General features: G+C 41.3%; 1 protein-coding gene across 1 annotated transcript in view; it reads right to left on the bottom strand.

The window, feature by feature from the left end:
- The window catches only part of LOC134541842 (neuroligin-2-like), a 198,012-nt gene that overhangs the window by 18,999 nt on the left and 157,854 nt on the right, over positions 1 to 21,159 (bottom strand). The window contains exons 6-7 of the mRNA XM_063385539.1: positions 4,948 to 5,148; positions 4,254 to 4,707 (exon numbers count right to left, since the gene is read on the bottom strand). Coding sequence (XP_063241609.1) covers positions 4,254 to 4,707; positions 4,948 to 5,148 — 655 coding nt within the window. The remainder of the gene's footprint in view (positions 1 to 4,253; positions 4,708 to 4,947; positions 5,149 to 21,159) is intronic.

The following is a 21,159-nucleotide window of genomic DNA, read 5'->3' as shown; positions in this document are numbered from 1 at the left end:
ACCTAGCACGAGAACTGTGTCCACACTACATCCACACAAGGGACACGCACCACAGATGAGAACCTAGCACGAGAACTGTGCCCACACTACATCCACACAAGGGACACGCACCACAGATGAGAACCTAGCACGAGAACTGTGCCCTCACTACATCCACACAAGTGACACGCACCACAGATGAGAACCTAGCACGAGAACTGTGCCCTCACTACATCCACACAAGTGACACGCACCACAGATGAGAACCTAGCACGAGAACTTTGCCCACACTACATCCACACAAGGGACACGCACCACAGATGAGAACCTAGCACGAGAACTGTGCCCTCACTACATACACACAAGGGACACGCTCCACAGATGAGAACCTAGCACGAGAACTGTGCCCTCACTACATCCACACAAGTGACACGCACCACAGATGAGAACCTAGCACGAGAACTGTGCCCACACTACATACACACAAGGGACACGCTCCACAGATGAGAACCTAGCACGAGAACTGTGCCCTCACTACATCCACACAAGTGACACGCACCACAGATGAGAACCTAGCACGAGAACTGTGCCCACACTACATCCACAGAAGGGACACGCACCACAGATGAGAACCTAGCACGAGAACTGTGTCCACACTACATCCACACAAGGGACACGCACCACAGATGAGAACCTAGCACGAGAACTGTGCCCACACTACATCCACACAAGGGACACGCACCACAGATGAGAACCTAGCACGAGAACTGTGCCCACACTACATCCACACAAGGGACACGCACCACAGATGAGAACCTAGCACGAGAACTGTGCGCACACCACATACACACAAGGGACACGCACCACAGATGAGAACCTAGCACGAGAACTGTGCCCACAATACATCCGCACTTGGGACTCACCACAGATGAAATGTTATATCATGCACTCAGATTATGCCTGGATTCTTGCTAGAAGGCTAAACAAATAATTAAATCCCTGGAATTCAAGTTTCTGGGTTTTATTCCTAGTTAATCAAGTAAATTGAAAAATTATAGAGTGAATATGCATTCTTTTTGTTATGTATGTCATTTCTTTTTTTCTTCTAGAAAACAATAAATGTTTATGTACATAATTAACTGAAATAGATAAAAGTTTGTACTCTCAACTTTTCACAATACAAATCGAAATTTACACTTGAACCAAGATGACTCATGTAATTTTCTGAAAATCTGTATAGACTATCTCACTCTTAGATTGCAGTACACGGCCACAAATTCTAGGAGATGTGTTTCTTTGGAATTTTGATTGGGCTTGAAGCTTTTTTGAACTCAAATCGTAATTTATAATATTTTATATTACCACGCTTACAATTTTGTAATAAATCGGCTCTTTTTTACACTAACTTACAGCAAGAAACCGTTAACACACGTTTATTTGTTCGAAATCATACTTAAATTGTAAAGTGAACTTGATAAATAAATCAATAATAACACATACCTCACTTGTCCAAACACACGGCTGTGTTTATTCTTACAACAGTTTGGGAGCGAACCTCTATCACAGCACGCCCTTGCGCTGATAAGACACATCTTCACAGCCACGAAAACTGTAGGATAATTTGAGTTGGCGTTGCTTTAAAAAATAAATTCCCCTCATTGTGACCGTGTTCGTATCACGTTTCTGACCCCCGTCTAAATTTAATTGCAAAAAAAACTTTGTGGTGATCAACATTTTGATGTGTCAGTTTCTGAGAAAATGCATTTAGGATTAAAAAAATATATTTAGTAACTGTAACATGGAGCGCTTTTGTCTTGAGATTTATTCGGTGGCATCCTATAACATGAATTTATTAAATAAAATTGGAATTGAATACACTTGTAGGTTAATATCTTTTGATGTGATTCATTTTGGAATAATTCAAAGCAGTTCCCAGTGAGAAAGTAACGTTTTAAAATAATTTCGACCCCTTAAAATGTCATTAAGTATGCAAAATATACATAGTCTGATGTACATTACGACGCTTTACGATATGCAAAACCTATTTGTTTATAAAATACAATTTTAAATTCGTATGATTAATGGCAACAGCGCACGACATAGTTAATGACAATCGGCTTATGTAAGAAAGAAAGAGAAATCGCCCATTTATCTCCACACTGCAATCCAAGAGTGGGTTGCCCTATAACAATAGTATTCAAGGAGATCTCAAAGTAGGCTCAAATGAACCAAACATCCTGGCTAGTAGTAATTCACGTTGATCATTCTTAGGGCGGTATTCCAAGACGTTCGGGTAAGATAGCGAATAAGCACTACCTTGTTGGGACACAACCGTAAACTAACTCGAAGACCGTATTCCAGAACGTGACCGAACAGAATCCCAGTTAGGGATCAAATAGGCATCGGTTTTAAAAAACGGTGCCCCGCGCGAAGCTAGAAACTGGTTACAACGCATTCTAGCGGACGATTGGCAAAAATCGATACAATTTTTTGGAAAAAAACTAGAAAAACAGCACCGTGGCACGAACTAAATGTTATAATTCTAATTTTCTAAAGTAATTTTTTAGTTGCTTTTATTTCTTGTTATGACCATCGAAGTGTACATACCATAAAGTTTCATTTGGCACGACAAAACGTTTGGTATGTACCGCGATGTCCACGAATTTAAATATAAACGAATTAATGGAGCCAGTCCACCGTCTGAACGAAAAAAACGAGAAAAAAAAGCTCTGCTCATGCGCGGAATTTGGGGCAGCAGATAGGTCACGGACGGGACACCGAAATCCGTTCCCACGTATAAACGACTGGTATCGTCAAGGACCGGAAAAATTCGCGAGTTCAATGACCTACAGGATAGACTCCACAGTTATACGTACACTCGGGCAGATGCCACCCACTCATTGACAGCTGCATTGTGAGACGTTCTAACGCAGCAGCATGTGATTCGATGCTGCTTTTTAGCTGATTGTTTCTCATTTGCCCAGAGCCCACTTGATGAAGTAGCGAGCCAATAGCAGACGTAACACTGAGGTATAATGAAATGAATCCGCGAATTTTTCCGATATCTACCTATCGTTAGGGACCGGAAAAATTCGCGGTTTCGATGGCCTTCAGGATAGGCTACACATTCCCCTGTACACTCGGGCAAGTAACGCAAGTTCATTGGCTGCTGAAATGTAAATCGTCTCGGCTGGTTTGTCTGTGATTCGATCGTTTTTTGGTTGAGGGTTTATAATTGGTTGAGATTCGTCCAGATGAACAGTAATCCAATAGAAAAATCATGTATTTGAACTCTAGCCTATCGCCGATTGAATCTGCGAATTTTTCCGGTCTCTACCTATCGTTAGAGACCGGAAAAATTCGCTAATTCACTTCGCGATAGGCTAAAATACAAATAGTTACACCTCAGTGCTGCCTATGCTATTGGCTCACAACTCACCTGGACGACTCTGGGCCAGTGAGAAACACTCGATCACAGCCGTATCGAATCACAGGCTGCTACGTTGGGACACCTTCACAAGACAGCGGCCAATGAGAGGGTGACATTTGACCGAGTGTACGTAAAACTATTAAGTTCATCCTAGAGGTAATTGAACCCGCGAATTTTTCCGGTCTCTACCTATCGTTAGGGGCAGGCATTTATCGCGAATAAATCTGAGCGCCTATTAGACTGCAACAAAGTATACCCGTACCAGTGGTTTCTTCCTTGTGATCGGCGGCCGACTGCGAGATAAGTCAATGCCTTATTTGTCCGGGCCAATCAGGACCTGTTCGCTTCCGCACTGACTCACGGTGATTGGTGTTGTAAAAATCTACATTGACCTGAAAGAAACTCACCCAAATGAGAAACACAGATGATGCTACAGTGTTTTAACTTTCAGCTAGTCTCGGAATATTTTCGCGAAAAATGCATGCCCCTACCTATCGTGCACCGAGGAATACAGTTAGGGGACATAAGTCACTAATAAGGGTTCCCCCCCCCCTTTTTATTTGATAACCCAGCGCTCTTAGCCATAAGGCCCTACCGCCCTGGGGCCCCCACGGGCGTGGATGCGGATACGCCGCATACGCAACCAGGAAGAGCGTTAGAGCTTTTGGCTATGCAAAGGGACTGAGGCTACCCATCTCAGTTTATGCACCACCTCCGGCCCCCCACTCCACTCAGCTAACCAGAAAGTTGGATGCTCCCTTACAGTTAGGGGACAGGTAAGTCGTCGCGTGTTGGAATACCGGCCTGTAGAGAGAGAGAGAGGGAGTGTCGCGCAGGGACTGACCTCCACAAGGCCTCGCCGGTGACGACGCCGAAGAGCAGGTCGCAGCGGTTGGTGCCCGCCAGCGCCGCCAGGGTCGCCAGCGCCGACTCTCCGCCGCCGCCGCGCTGCCGGTCCTTGCCCCCGGGGGCGGCGGGGGCGGCTGGAGGCGGCGGGGCCCACGCCACCTTGGGGTTGGCGAGCATCTCGCGGCGCAGGTCCGTCTTGACGACGACGCCGTCGACGCTGGGGCCGAAGGCGGGCAGGTAGGAGGGCGCGGTCACCTCGGCGCCCAGCAGCGCCTCTAGCGGCGCCTCGCGCAGGCAGTCCACCACGGCGTCCAGGCCGCGGCGCGGGTCCTCGGGCACGGAGCAGTTGACGCGCCGCGCGAGCAGCAGCGCGTGGCTCACGGGGTCCTCCACCGTCGCCCAGCTGCTGAGCGGCGAGCCCGACATCAGGATGGCCCGGTGGAACAGACCTGGCGCGAACCGCCACCATCACCTCTTCGAACCAATCATTCAATACGCAGACACACCTGTATTACGCGAATACATTTCGTGTCAAGTAATGTCACAAAAAACTGCAGCTTTTTCTTAGAGTAATGGCGAATCGTGTGCGTGCAGCAGTACGTTGTCACGTTAAACCGTCGTACGTGAACCGACTTTACAGACAACCAATTTTTTAAAATGAAAACTGCGTGAGGAGTAGCGGCCCGCACCTGGCACGACGGCCGGCGACGTGATGAGGAAGCCGACGCAGGCCGCCCCGGTGCCGTGTCCCATGAGCGTGACGCTGCCCGGGTCGCCGCCGAAGCCGGCGATGTTCTGCTGCACCCAGTGCAGCGCCGCGATCTGGTCCATCAGCCCGTAGTTGGCCACGCTGGCCCTGGCGCGCGGCTCCGAGTTGGCGTTCAGGAAGCCTTCAACAGTCAGCCGGGAGAGGGACACCCGGTCGAGTCAGTGGCGTAGCTAAGGTGACTGGCGCCCCCTCTTGGATTAAAACATTTGATTGGGGGGGGGGGGGGGGGAGGCGAGCTATCAGTAACCACAAAACAGTCGCGGCAGAAACCTCCCCCCCCCCCAACTCCCTCTGCTCAGGCGCCCATGGCGGTGGATATCCCTGCCACCCGCCTGCTACGCCACTGGGTCGAGTTCACGTCCTCCCAACACGAACACGAACCAAACGAGCACAATATCATTTCACTGACGAAACATTCAATAAACTTGTAGAGTCATTTTTTTTGACGTGAATACGTCTTTAAAATTACTTCCATAATGGGATGCAATTTAAAAAAAACGAATGATAACAAAATCGGGGGTTACAGTTTGGTGTATTTATCATCTGCATTCAAAATTTAATTACACCGCTGAGTAGCTAAAGGATCAAAGAATCTACGGCTAAAACTCTTCTTTTGGTTTTACGTGAGTACGTCTTTAAAATTGCTTCCATAATGGGAAGCTATTAAAAAAAAAGAGATTGATAAAAAAATCGGGGGATACAGCTACATATCTATCATCTCCATCCAAAATTTAATTACACCGCTGAATAGCTAAAAGGATCAAAGAATCTACGGCAAAAACCTCCTTTTGTTTTTACGTGAGTACGTCTTTAAAATTACTTCCATAATGGGAGGCAATTCAAAAAACCAATGATAACAAAATCGGGGGATATTGTTTGGTGTTCCGCTACATATCTATCATCTCCAGCCAAAATTTAATTACACCACAAATAATTCGTGACGCTAAGTGAGGACTGTGACGGACCGCGCGCGGTGGAGGGGCGAAGCGCCGCCAATTTGTTGTCATTTTGCTGCGTTTCGAGATTTACATTTAGTATAACTTTTGACTCGGAGAAGCTACGACGTTCGTTTGAGTTTCAATCGTCAGTTCTCGTCAAAAATCTACCGAATGCATATATAAAACATTAGTGTAAAATAGTTACAGTGAATATATATGGTGTTAAAATTAAAAAAAAATTGTAATCAAAAATATATAATTCGTATAGCAAGTCGGCGCCTTCTTAGTGTTCAAACATGATTATAACATACATAAAATAGCGTATTTTATATTTTGTATACAAAATATTACCTGAAACGTACACGTATTCACGTACAACACACGGCTATGTCCATGACACAGCCACACTCCATTTTTGTTTTACTTCCGCGTGTGTGCTAATCTTGTTTACAACGAAACACGAAACTCGTCAAGTCGGAACCTGGCTTAGCTCCTACGAAGATTCATTTATCTGAGATCACATTCATTTGAGATTATATCTTCGTTGAAAAACCCGTAAATTTACTGTTATTCCTAACAGTGAACCCACCCGACGTGGGTTCCCGATAAAAAAAATCACCAAAGGCGTACGCAAGGAAAAAAAAAAGTGGGGAGAGGCAATGTGAGCTCCTAAAACTCTATCACTGTCACCAACAAAAGAAAATAATTTCAAAGTAAATAGCAAGGAAAAAGGTTCTTTTCACCCCTGCCCTTTACCAATTGAAATTCGACGCACGCTCCTGAACATCACTGCAGATTATATTTCATTTATTATATTTATATTATATTTTACCCTCTTCTCCCAGAAATACTAAAAAAAAATTATATTTACACAAACAAAAGGAAATAATTTGAAAGCAAACAGCGGGAAAAGAGGTTCTATTTATATTCCCGCAAATCCTGAAAAGAAATTCTGCATACGCTCCTGGGTAAAATGTTAGTGCAACTTGGATACTTTCCCTTGTCGTTGGATGGCGGGGTGTTCGTCACGCCCTGAACAGCCAGACCAGCGCGACCCGCGAAGAAAGCGAACACTTGGCACGGAATTGATTGCACGTACGTCCGTGGGGTCGCACCGGCATTTAAGGCGCATCGCCAAGGTCTCTACGTACACACATACAGCCACGTTTATTTCGCGAACCAAGCAGCAAAGCATATCCGAATTAGATGCCACAAAGGCTACCGCATACAGGATGCAATAACAGCTAAATTGGGATATTCAATTCTCCAGAGTTACATATAACATTTACATGACATATTTCTTAATTACTAAAGCTCCAACTATGCCACAATATCTGTGTAGGGTGTTTGTTATGTACCCGCGACATTATTTGCACTGATATATCTCGTATTTTTATTTAAATTAATAAATAAGGCTAATTATTATTTTAGATTGAAACAAAATGCACATAATATGCACACCAACAACTTATGTCAACATAACCACAAACTATTAGTAACATGGCATTGGGTATCCCTAAACCAACAGCATCTGGGAACTTCAGGGAAAGCGGTGGAAAAATAAATTCCAGAGAGAAAATAATATGCCAAGAGCAGCAATCTATTTCCAAACACACAGACCCGGGATTACCAGATGTTCGATTACCTACAGACTAAACATGATGACGCGATTTTTTTAAAAATTTATTTGGTGTTTTGGAGGGTTAGTTCTGCATGGCGTTAATATAATTCAACTGTTCGGTTTCTGCCGGTGTTTTTATCGGTGAGACCTAACCTGAGGTGCGAATGAAATAAATGAACCAAATGAAACTAGTTTATTTTTCGCTTAAAATACATAATATTTTCAGTATTTCAGTTATAATTCTGCACAAAACTATAAAAAAGTTTGTTTGGCTACCATTCTTTTGATAATACTAATACCACCAAAATTTAATAAGGGGACAAGAAAATTTTTTGTATCCTCAAAAAATTTAATTAGCGACAAAAACTTTTTTTTCTGTAAATAATAAGCCTCTTTGGCGGCCACAAAATTATTTTTACAGCGAAGAACTGATGCATAGCCAGTGACGTCACAGTTGCGTCAGGCTATATCCGGCGGAGAGGAAAAGAACAGCGGACAGTTGGAAATAGTTTTTATTGGCATCGATGACATGCAGATTCGTATAGCAAGACGGGACTAAGGGTATAATTTTTCTCTTCCACAAGGTATTTTAATTTTTTACGGTATATTATTTGTACTCTTAATAAAAGTAAAATTGTCTGAAATGGGTACTTTTAGAACCGATTATAAGAAGGGAAATTCATGTTACAGAAAATTTATACACTAACGAGATGGTTTATTTTTCGTCAAACAATACTTTTGTCAATAATACCCAATAGTATATCTTATGGTGATTAAAATAAATTTTGTAGTCTCCACAATACCATTTTCTTATTAATGCTACAAAAATTTTTCGGTGTAACTAACAAGCCTCATTACAACTTAAAAAACTTCAACAAAACAAAAATAACAACAAAAATAACAACGGACATCACATTTTCATGTTTAGAATGACACCATAAAACGAATAAACGAATGTTTCACCAACTAAATACCCATTAGTCTGGTGTCGCACTACTGCGGTTGAACCAGAGGAGTGGTTGCCAGTTGCTACATTGTTTGAATGCATTTACTTATGTAGTGCATTCTTGAGAGATGTAAATTGTGCACTCGAAGAAAAGCGGTATGAAGTTTTAGCCACCGGTGGCAGAAACTCACATTTATAAAACTTTATGCACATTTAATAATCTTGTCTTTAGCCGGATATGAAAGTAGTGGTATTGTGCTTTTAATGGGTACACAATGATATTTCCAAAGAAAAAAAATAATTTATTATGACAATAAAAGCTGTGTTAACGTAACTTGTTATTTAAACTACAAAAAAAGTATCGTTATGTATCACGCGTCAGATTGATATGTCTTTTATAAAATAGGGTATAATTTTTTTTTTATTTTCGTCTCATTTACACGACTTTTAACGTCTTTTGAGTTGAGGCAATCATCAGGTAAGTGAGCCTGCTTGCCGCCTGAGACTCAGTAGCTGCCCGAGCGTGTTTTTTTTCCTAGTCGCGGTCTTCCATTCCAGGTAATTTTACCGTCGTCCACGCTGCATCCCCGAGTTCGCAGGCCTCAGCAACAGCAGGAGGAACTGAGAGAGCGCGGAAGAAGGAGAAAGGAGGGGGGAAAGACGTAAGCAAGGGGTGGGAGTAGGAAGGAGACTGGATGTTATAGCTGAGCCACATGCACCCACGGGAAAATATAAAAATCTGTTCGAGCCGGCCGGATCCTTACTCCGTCACCGACGACAAACGCGCGCGCGCGGGGCTCTTCGGCGGCCTGCTCGAAGAGGCGAAGATCCGCGCGAACAGTGCGCAACTGTCGCCCTTAAGTGTTCCTGCGTGTCTGGATTTACAAGGGAACACTGAAAAAGAAAAAAAAGAAAAAAATCTCTATCCAGGCGGCACCCACAAACAGCGAGATCTATTTGTTTTTTTGCCGTACTGCTGGAAACTCCGGAACCTCCATTTCCCGGGGCCGGTAAACAAGAATCACTCTTGACCCGGGTCGGACGCCCGAAAAAATCCATGTTCCTACGTCTCAGAATCTTATTTTATGTAGTTTGTTTATCGTTGTGTAAACATCTTAGCTCTCGGTATACTCTCGGTATACTCTCGGTATACGGCATTAGTAGGAGTAACTTCGTGAATGGAACGGAAGTCGATTGGAACGAAAAATGTGCAAACACGGTGATGCCGTCTGTGGAAGTCTCAGAAATCTCAAAAATATGGTTGACATTCGCGATTCATACGTATAAATTTCTTTCGTGAACATCTCAGAATTTACATTGCGCACAGGTATTAAAAAATAAAACTCTATTTAAATACGACTATATTTTATTACTTTATGTTATAATTTATAATCATAAAAATAAATAATATAAAATTTAAAAAAATTCCGCATTTCAATCTTGAGAATCCTTGGTTAACACTGAAACGAAGAGATAGCGCAGCAATAAACAATAACATAAAATAACAATAATAAATAAAAATAAAAATAAATTGTTAGCCTAAATGTATTAGAAATTTCAAGTTGAAATTTTGACTCTGATATCTTAAATGTTGAATAATCTAAATAATGTTAAGATTTGTTTGGATGAAGTATTTACAATTTGATTTCTGTCAATTCAGCAAAAAACCAAATATACATAGGTACACATACTTAGTGTTATAATACGTGTTTTAAAATGTTTCGGGTTAATTTTGTTTTAATGTATATATATTGAACTACCTAAGGAGAAAAGTAATTTTCAATATGGCTATTAATCATATAATTGGCTATCATTAACATATAGATTCATTATTATATTCCATTCAAGAAAGGAACAGACACGAGTAAAAGTCTCCTTTCAACGCATGACTACAAGTGTTAAAAATTACTAGAGTACCCTAAGAATTTACCCATTCCTTTACCATTTTTGACGTGACACCGTCTAATAAATCGATGAACGCCGGCTGCACGCACGAAAAAGTGTCCCGTTACGCACATTGTCCCATTACGCTGTGTCCCGTTACGCTCATTGTACGCTTGCGCCGCATCTATCTCTCTTCCACTCGATTGGAACAACCATCGATTTGACTTTTTCGAGGCACATTAAACTTGAAACACTCCCATTCGTTTCCTACTTTTCCTATCATTGTCCTATCCTTAACAGAATAACACAGATTGGAAGAAGTTAAATATCAAACATGTATAAAAGTTATAGTTAAAATAATATGTTCGTTAAAGTAATAAACATATTTAAATTAATGAGTGCAAATAAAAGTAAAATTATCAATTAAATTGTAGATTTCATTTCACTCCTTCTTTGTATCCATACTAAATAGTGATAATTCAATAAAAATGATTCAATTTTATTCATAAAAGTATGCAATAATTTCATCAATATTTTGTTATGACGTTGTCATGTTAAATTATCCTCCGTAAACCGATTTTACAGACAACCAATTTTTTTTAAAAGTATTTAAACGAAGATAGCATTCTGGCATTAGGCGCAACTTTCCAAGTCCATTCATTGACTACGGTACACCCGCTATCATAATATTTAATTTGATTGAATTTATACCTTACCAACCGTATTTATAGTATCACTCGAGTACTTTTATTATTTTATTTCTGTTAATTATTTGCACTAAAATCAAAGTGAGTTTTCAATACGCCAAGTAAGTAGAACGTCTAACGCGCGTACTTTAGTACAAATGGAGACTGCCATGCCAAAACGTTGTAAGTGCCAAACCGGGCGAAATGTGTATTCCTGTAAAAATAGGTTGTAAGTGCCATGCTTTTTCATGTGTTAAAAATTGGTGACGATTGTGGCGCTCCAAGTGGCAAAATATGTTATGTGAATCTCAAAACGTTGTAGGTACTTAGTGCCATAGTGCGAGTGCATTCTCTATGCTGTTGCTAGTGTTGTGTGTGTTGCCACCTTTATCTATGGGGTGTTGTTTTCATTGGTTGTTTATAAAAGTGTTGTTATTTATTTTGTTTAAACAGTTGTGTGAAGTTATAGTTTGTACCTTATAATGATGAATAGTGATAGTGAAAATTGTAACAAACGAAAAAGTGATAAATGGAAGAAAAACATACGTAAGAAGAAGCGAAATTCTGGCGAAGCGTACGTTTCTGCAGGAAAAGGCTCAGCTAATGTACCACGCCGGGAAATGTCTGTAGAGGTGTGTATTATATTTAATAAGCAAAGTTACAGAATAAAAAAGTCATAGAAGTGATATGGCATGGGCTTTTTTTTTGCTTTAAAATGGCACCAGAGCTTATTTATTCCGCCTTGATGTTTGGTTATAGTGAAACTTTATTAAACAAATGTTATTAAAATATCTGTCACTGTAGTATTCCTGAATAGTGTTACAGTAACTTACTAGACTTAATTATAACCAATATTTTATTTTGTTCTCAGGTGAACTGTAAGTGTAAGCTTTCATGTAGGACATTGCGCCCAGATTACCGTAGTGAGCTGTTCAGGCAGTTTAAACTGCTTGCTGATTATGAGAAACAGCAGGACTTCTTGGCACGGTTTGTTCACCCTCAGGTGATACAGAGGAGGAGACATGGCACTTATGACCATCCGAGTGAGAGTAGGAGACAGCATACATTTACTTACTTCTTGCCACTGCCAGGTGGTTCGGAAGTGAGAGTGTACCAGAAAGTGTTTTGTAACACTTTTGGTGTCACACCTCGTCGAATCCAGTTGTTAGGAGGGAAAATACTAACAGGAGCCACACACTTTAAGGATAAGAGAGGGGGTGCACGTACTGCCAAGAAGAACGAGGAATGGAAGGCGAAAATTGTTGAACATATTGGGTCATTTCCAACCATGGAGAGCCATTATTCAAGGAAAAATTCTGATAAACTATTTCTGAGTCCCGACTTAAATGTCAGCCGCATGTATCATGCTTTTGTTGAAAAGTATTGCTCAAATTATGCAGTGTGTCCTGTTTAGCGGCAATGGTATCATAAAAATTTTTCAAACCAACTTTAACTTACGCTTCCGTGCTTTGCGAGTGGATACATGTTCTACTTGCGATAAACTAGCATTACGGATAAAAATGGCGGGGATAGGGAAGCTTCCGTAATGCAAGAGCTGCATCACCGTAAGGCAGAGAGTGCTGCAAATGGAATGAAAAGTTATTGTGAAAATGCCAAACAATCAGATGCATATGTTGTTTCTTTTGATATGCAGCAGCAGATGTATCTGCCTCAGTTAACACACACCGAAATGTATTATTACAGGCAGATAGCATGTCAAAACCTTGGTATACATGACTCGGGCAAAAGACGAGGACACATGTGTGTGTGGACTGAAGATGTCGGGGGCAGAGGATCATTGGAGATTGCCCATTGTCTTTTCACATACTTAACAACAGAAGTATCGACACAAAAGAAGAAGTTAATTTTGTGTTCCGATAATTGCGCAGGTCAAAATAAGAACCAGATTCTTCTTGCTATGTACCTGACGCTGCTGTCAAAGGGGATTTTTCCAGAGATAATCCACAAATTCCCAGTCAAAGGCCATACTTTCTTGGACTGCGATAGGGATTTTGCAGTCATAGAGCGACGCAAGAAACGATGCACAGCACTCACTTTGAAGGAAATAATCAGTATCATTACTGAATCAGCTATCGAATATCCATTCATGGTGACAGTTATGACAGAGTTCATTGATTTCAAGGCATTAGCTAAGGAGAAACTTTCCACTGGTAAACTGAAAATATCGTCTGCTTCTCAAATAAAAGTATCTTCTGAAAGATTCGGCGATGTTCTTATAGCAACAAGTCACAGTGATATATTACTGTGTGGTCGGATCCTGTCAATGTCCTGAAGCCTGGTGTTACATCAACAGATTTTCTAAACTTCCCATTGGTTGCATCCAGGACTAGATTTGGGCTGCCTGACAACAAGAAAAAAGACATCAGGCACATGCTAGACTATGTTGCTGGCAATGCAAAGCAGTTCTTATTAGATATCCTTAACGAATGCCCTGAAGTTGTGTCCGAAAACCAGTGATAGTGTGCAAGAAAACTGTGAACTGAAAAAGTTTAGGACCATTTTCACTATTGCTTTTTTCCTAAGTTGTCTCATTACTAAAACATACTATAAAAGTATGTTGCTGAATCATCTTAATATTTTGTAGACTAGTGCTTCCTATCGATTTATGTATTTTGCATTGTGTATTAATCTCTTTTTTCTTTTCCCTGATCATAGAATATTTTGCATATGTGGCACTTACAACATCTTGCTTGGCACAAGAAACAATACATCAGTATTATACTTGACTATGGTAATGGCCATGCAATACAGAATAATCTTTATAAATGCCCTGAATTTATGCCAGAAACCCAGTGACAGTGTGCGATTGAACAGTGGACATTCAAACGTTTTGGAAAATTTTTCATATTTACATTTTATTATTACATATAAGTTTGTCAGATAGTGTAAGTATACGACCAGGTATTATTGATGCATCATATAAACATGTATATGAGTGTATCCCATTGTGTTATTTATATTTAAATATGTATTAATCACATTTTTCCTTCTCCTGAACATTTTAGTCAATGGCACTTACAACGTTTTGGCATGGCAGTCTTCAAATATAAATTTTTTTGATGTTGTAGAAGTTAAAGATAGACAAGTTGATGTTAGATGTTTTAAATTAATAAAATCTTGGAAAAAAATTCGATTTTGTTTTTTTATTCGTTTTAAGTATGTGTATTTTCGCAAAATGGTATGCTTTTTTTTTATTCCGACTGCTAAGTTGCACGAACGAGCCGGTCAACCTCGGATGTGTTCGGACTGTTCGGGATGCCTGACTCCTTTTCGGTGAATCTTGGGCTTCCCGAAAAAAAACCTCCTGCTTTCCTTGCTTCCGGAAGCGTAGGAGACGGACACCGGAAGTTCGGGGCGCCGCCGGTGGATGTGGGGCGGAATTGTTTTTCCACGAGAGAAAGAGAAAGAGAGAGAGAGAGAGAGAGAGAGGAAGGGTGGCCTGCCTATCTTTTTTGAACTCCCCTTTCCACCCATTATTTTCACCAGCCCACTTCTCTCGGCCCGGGAGGTACATTGCGGTCCGCACGGAACTCATTTCAATTGCAGAAATCGTTTCGTTTGAGCTAGCGCCCGGCGAACGTCAGGCGGCAACAACTGATAGGACTTTACTGCCACACGCGGCAAGGCTGATGCGACGGATAACGAAGGGGGAAAGGGGAAGGGAGAAAGGGAAAACACAAACTTCCCCCCCCCCCGGGCCAAAACAACTACGTCCACTGGATCCACCCTCATATTTCCGTCGCAGCCACGACATTTTTACTGCTTTTCCAGGGCTTGTTGTTTTACGGCCACAGCCGATGTAATTCGGATTTTGGTTCCATACCGTGGTTACACTGAACCCGACCGCCCGGTCGATTTCTTCTTGTGACACCGAGGCCACGCCGCGTGTCTGGCAGGCGGTCGCGGGTTCGAGTCCCACTTCGGGCTTGAAGCTGCGCCACGTCACACTTCAAATATTCATATAGTGCTATAATTAGATCCACGATTATTTCACGGATTCACCGAGTAAAAAAAAAGTTAGGCTGGAAGCATGAACACATCTTCTCCGCGTCCATGGTTGGACTACAGTTCTCATGACACTCCCTTGACGAGACCTCAGCCAGTTAACACAAGAAGAAGTGGTCACCCATTTACGTGTAATCCGCCAAAATATGTGAACAATGATCATTATTAGGGGCATGCATATTTCGCGAAAAGATTCCGAGGCTAGCTGAAAGTTAAAACACTGTAGCATCGTCTGTGTCTCGTGATTGGGTGAGTTTCTTTCAGGTCAATATCGATTGTTACAACACCAATCACAGTGAATCAGTGCGGAAGCAAACACGTCCTGAGTGGCTCGGTCAAATAAGGCAACGAATTCCCTCGCAGATGGTCGCCAACCACAAGGAAGAAACCGCTGGTGTGAGTATAACTTGTTGCAGTCTAATAGGTGTTCAGATTTATTCGCGAAAAATGCCTGCCCCCTAGTCATTATAAAAAAGGTTTGGTTATATATAGGTAAGCTGAGTCTGGCCTGAAATTTGCGATTCAATGTCCTCCAGGATGGACTCCATGATCCTCTGCATTCCTGGGCAAACGTCGTCTGTTCATTGGCTGTTGACTTGTGAGTAGTCTAAACTAGATGGCTTGTGATTCCATACATAGTTTCTTGATTGAGGAAATGTAATTGGTCTAAAGTCCTCCAAATTAACGGTGAACCACAAACAAAAGCAGCTAAAAGGTATGACTGTTTGGATTGTAGCATATTACGAATGATATCCACACGATTTTTTGTAGTCTATCAGTTATAAGACGTTAACACATCAGTAGGGCCAAGTATTTTCCCAAAAAATCTGAATGCCTCTTATGCTTACGCCAGCGGTTTCTTCATTGCTAGAGACCTGCAAAATTCGCGGATTCATTCGGTGATAGGCTAGAATTCAAACACATATACCTCTTAGATAATTTTTCTATTGGCTTACTGTTCATCTGGACGAATCTCAACCAGTTATAAACCCTCAACCAAAGAATGATAGAATCACAGACAAACCAGCTGAGACTACTTACAAGTTGGCAGCCAATGAAATTGCGTTATTTTCCCGAGTGTACAGAGGTATGTGCAGTCTATCCTGAAGGCCATCGAAACAGCGAATTTTGCAGGTCTCTATTCATTGCGATTGTCGGCCATCTGCGAGAGAAGCCATTGCCTTATTTGACCGAACCACACAGGACGCGTTTGCTTTTGAATACTGTGATTGGTGTTCCAACAGTAAGACATGTATCTGGAAGAAACTCACCCCATCACGAAACACAGACGAGACTACGGTGTTCTAACTCTCAGTTAGTCTGAAATCTCTTCGCAATAAATGCATGTTCCTACAAAACACCCTGTAGCAGAACAAAGGTTTTCCAAATAAGTGAAGCGATATTCGCTGAAATTACATTAAAAAATTTATGGAATGACTGACGAATAATAATAATGAACCAGAGAGCCTGTACTTCAGCGCACACGGCGGATTTCACCGAAAACCGTTGAAAAACACAGCCTACTCTCACCAAGCTAATAATTGAAACTTCAGCATTTGCAATGCATAGGGACCGGAAAAATTCGCGGATTCAATGACCTCTAGGATAGCCTCCATTATCTTCTGCACTTCTCAAGTAAACACGCGTGTTCATTGGTTACTAAATTGTGAGTCGTCTCCACTGGGTAGCTTGTGATTCGACGCTTCTTTGGTCGATAGTCTCTCATTGGCCCAGAGAGATCCAGTTAAACCGCGAGCCAATAGCAGAACCAGCAGAATTATACACATGTTTGAATTTCAGTCTATCACGAAATGAATCCGCGAATTTTTCCGGGCTCTAGCAATGCACTATTTTCAGTATGGCTTTGCCGTTTACATTTAAATTTTTCTACAAAATTAAAATACGTCTCCGAACCAGAAAAATCAGATTTACTTTGAAAGACTACAATCCAAACATAAATTAAGAGTGTGTGTCCCCGTGCGAAAAATTGCACGGTGATATATCCTATAATTATCACATCATGTAAATCAAACGTTATCATCAATAGTGATATTGGCCCTAATTATTTATTTTGAAAGAATAAATGAATTACATTATTTATGTGGCTGTTGGTAGAAATGGGAGCTCACCTTATATTGGTAGCAATTTGTTGTGAAAACATGTGGTTTTATTTTTATATATCCGGCTACCATCATCATAGACGAGATTAAATACACACCCGTTTTCAATTCTAATCATAATAAGCTTTTAATTACTAAAGGTTTCATCAAAATCGGTACAGTAGGATCTGCGTGATGCTCGAGAAAACGAACAGACAAACATTCAAATATTCAATGATAATAGAGAAATCCAATAAAAAGTAATTCAATAAAACAATTTTTCAATTAAAACTACTTTTAACTCAATAATGAATAATTATCTGTACAACCATACCAAATTATTATGGATAAACTGCGTGGTTTTTGCTAAAAAGCGATAAATAAATTTGAGTTATTATTGTATTAATATATATTATTATAATGATTATACACGAATACGAAATTGTGGATGTGTTGAAAGAACAAGGGGGAGGTTTGGAGGTACGCCTGAATGCTCAGTGTTGCTCAACAAGTGGCGTACTCTGAGCTGAGGGCCTCTGGAAGAGTGAAGCGCAGTAACGAAGCAGCGACCTAGACCTTCCAAACAGTCATGACTCGAGGAAAAGGAAAGTATTGCTCCAGTTAATATTTATTTGCGAAAGGTCTTACTTAGACTTTCCCTTTCCTAACCGTGCCAGCATAATTAGATTTTCCGGATACGTTGAGTCTGCTAATCTAAACAGTATCTTCTTTAACACCTGCACAAGTCTGTTTGTACAAAATAAAGTGTCAAAATTCTAACTCTGCTATGAAAATAATTACAAAATTATAACTACCCTGTAAAACATATTTTTGGTAAAATTCCCAATGATATAGTGGAAGTTATAAAACTATAAATTGTGTGGGGAATTTTATTACACCAATGTGGTGGGTCGCCTATGGTGTTGCCTATAATTTCATGGAAATTATGTCTGCCCAATGTATAGGTTAATAACGTCCATTACATGTTTAGGAAAGTCACCAAAAACATTTTTGAAGAGTGTATTTTACGTGAAACTGTTTAGACATTACCAAAAAGAACGGCTTCCAAAAACAAGACATATAAATATTCTTCAAGTCGTATTCGACAGAAAACGATCTCACGAGACTGATTTGGAAATTTCGTGAAATACGTTAATTACGGTAACCCACTTTGTTGCTAGGCCTCATTGTGTTATTAACATTTTGGTATTTATCTCCATTTAGCGGTGATGATTTAGTTCGCCGTTCTAGATCGCGCTCCGGTTAGCGAGCGTCAGACCGCTGCCTGCAAACCAGTAGAAAACGTCATTAATGCCAGATAAAGACCGGCTTTGTAGCTCTGCGCGTTGAATTATGAATCGACGATAATTGGATGCCTGAGTTGATGCGGTCGCACTGGATTCGAAATGAACCGGCGGATCCGTCATCAAAAAGCCAAAAATATTTTCTCCCCAAGGGGGTCGCGGGATTTGCTCTTTCGCTCGCAAAACTCACCACTGGTGACATACCAACACGTCGGCTACACTGTTAAAATTTTTCATTGGTTTTAAATCATTCAGGGAACTTCGTAAACATGCGAATTGCTTCGTAAAATAACGAGCTCTGTATTTTCTTTCTTTGTACATGGACTCTAGAATCACTGTCTACACTGTTACAAATTTTCACCATAATTTATGAAGAACTCTTGTTACAAATTATTCAGGGATTTTCATTATTTTTCGGTTATCTTCCTAAAGTACTAAGTTCACTTAATTGAACAAGAATATAAAATGATTATCTTTAGTGTATTATAAAAAAATTCAAAAACTTGTTAAGACTAATGAAACACACACTTATTTGTTCTACGCGTGTATTTACCCCAAGAAAAACTTGATTCGGAAGATAAAATACTGCGTAGTATCTACGAAGATCCAGGTATTTGAAATTGCGCAGAACACTTTGTTTAAATGAAGTGAATACTTCGCTTAAAAGTCTGTAAATTACCTGTGACTTATAACAGTATATGAACAGTAACAGAACGTTCAAAAAAAGGTTAAACCCCACAGTAAACACACTAGCATTCCTTACACGCGTTTGTTTACCCTGGTAAAAACGGAGCGTACATCTCGACAGTTTGAATTCAGCATAGTCTCTTCGAAGATTGCATTTTCTGGAACTACGACGAGCGGCCTATTCAGGACAGTAATTGGTGCTAGCTTTGAATATATATACTGTATAGAAGTCGCGAGTGGATAGGATTTACTCTACGTTTTTCAGAAGCGTATGATGAGCAGCTTGGGAACTTCACCGCTGCAGTGCGCTGCCGTAACGCCCTGTATCGTCTTAGTTGTTATTTACACGTTAGAGCGCAGCACTGTCGCCCGCTGTCATTCCCCGCACCCTCCACCTATCATTCACTGCAGCTCAAGTTTGTTCAACAGGAGGGGGAAGGGGTGTTTGAAGAGTTCGACACTTGTCCGCTAGGGACCACCACAAGTCGATGCCCTAGAGATGGTGGCGATTGCAGGCGGTGAATTAACCAACTACCTCAAAACCGTATTAGAAATTTTAACCTGGGCTGGCGACTTCTATACAGTATATATATTCAAAGGTGCTAGTGAGGCGGGATGATAAGTGCGACGCTCGCTGGTGTTTCTAGTGCGGTATCGCTCCTAAGTGCGATGTCTGTGAACTGATGGACTGACGAACTGACAGCTTTCCCTCAAATCGGACTGTGGGCTCGGGAGCACTCAAGTCCGGACGGCCGTGTGTGGGAACGTCTCGCCAGTCCAAACTGCCGCCTTAAACATACACACACACACACACACACACACACCAACACACACACACACACACACACACACACACATATATATATATATATATATATATATATACACTTCTAGGGCCATGCAGATTTCGCGAAAAGATCCCGAGATTAGTTATAAGTTAAAAACCTGTAGCATCGCCTGTGTTTCGTGATTAGTCGAATTTCTTTCAGGCGCACGTCGATTGTTACAACACCAATCACAGTAATTCAGTGCGGAAGCAAACGCATCCTGAGTGGCTCGGTCAAAAAAAAGAAACGACTTCACTCGCAGACGGCCGCCAATCACAAGGAAGAAACCTCTGGTGCGGGTATACCTTGTTGCAATCTGATAGGCGTTCAGATTTATTCGCGAAAATTGTCTGCCCCTATTTATCACTGAAAAAATGTAGAAACTATCGGCCTCTTTAAAATAGGACGCTATGCCTAAGGATATCATCTTTGCGCCACGGACTCGGCCGCAATGCTAGGAGGAACAGGTTAGCAAAGAGCAACGAATATGTTACTATGTAAGCGTGTGAAAACGGAATTCATACAGGGATTTAAAAGAGTCAGTCAATGAGACAGTGATAAGAGTATTTAAATAATTTATATTAGTCGTGGGGTTGAAACGTACAAAGTCACTACTGTAAACGGTATATGGCGAGGGCTCAGTTTGGGGGTTATTACGACGGATAAAAATAAAAGACGTAAAGAAGTGTTTGAACCAAGATGGTGTGTTTGGACTAGTGTCCCCGCGCATTCGCGCCGGGGAGGGATAGCCGCGCTGGGGCATGCATTATGCATGCGGGCGGCGGAGCCCTGGCTAGCCTTCGGCACGGAGGGGGGTTGTACCACGCTTATGGGCCCCCTGAGGGGTGGGGGCGGGAGGAAGGGTAGCTCGGCGCTGCCTTTCGGCCCCAGGCTCAGTTCCTCCTCACAGAACCCATTCGTTTGCCTGCGGTTTGGAATGAAACGCAAAGCAAACCAACGTCGATGAACATTTCCTCTCCGTCTCTGCCTCCGTAAAGGGGAGATATAGGAACCGAAAAACAAACTCCATTAAAAATTTCAATATATTTTTTTTTGCGTTGTTGAAGCATAGTTAGAGGCAGGCATTTTTCGCGAAAAAATTAATTTACTGAAC

Source organism: Bacillus rossius, assembly GCF_032445375.1.
Source record: "Bacillus rossius redtenbacheri isolate Brsri chromosome 4 unlocalized genomic scaffold, Brsri_v3 Brsri_v3_scf4_2, whole genome shotgun sequence".
Taxonomy (NCBI): Eukaryota; Metazoa; Arthropoda; class Insecta; order Phasmatodea; family Bacillidae; genus Bacillus; species Bacillus rossius.
Note: the sequence above shows the minus strand (reverse complement) of the source record. Positions and strands in the feature narration are given on the sequence as shown.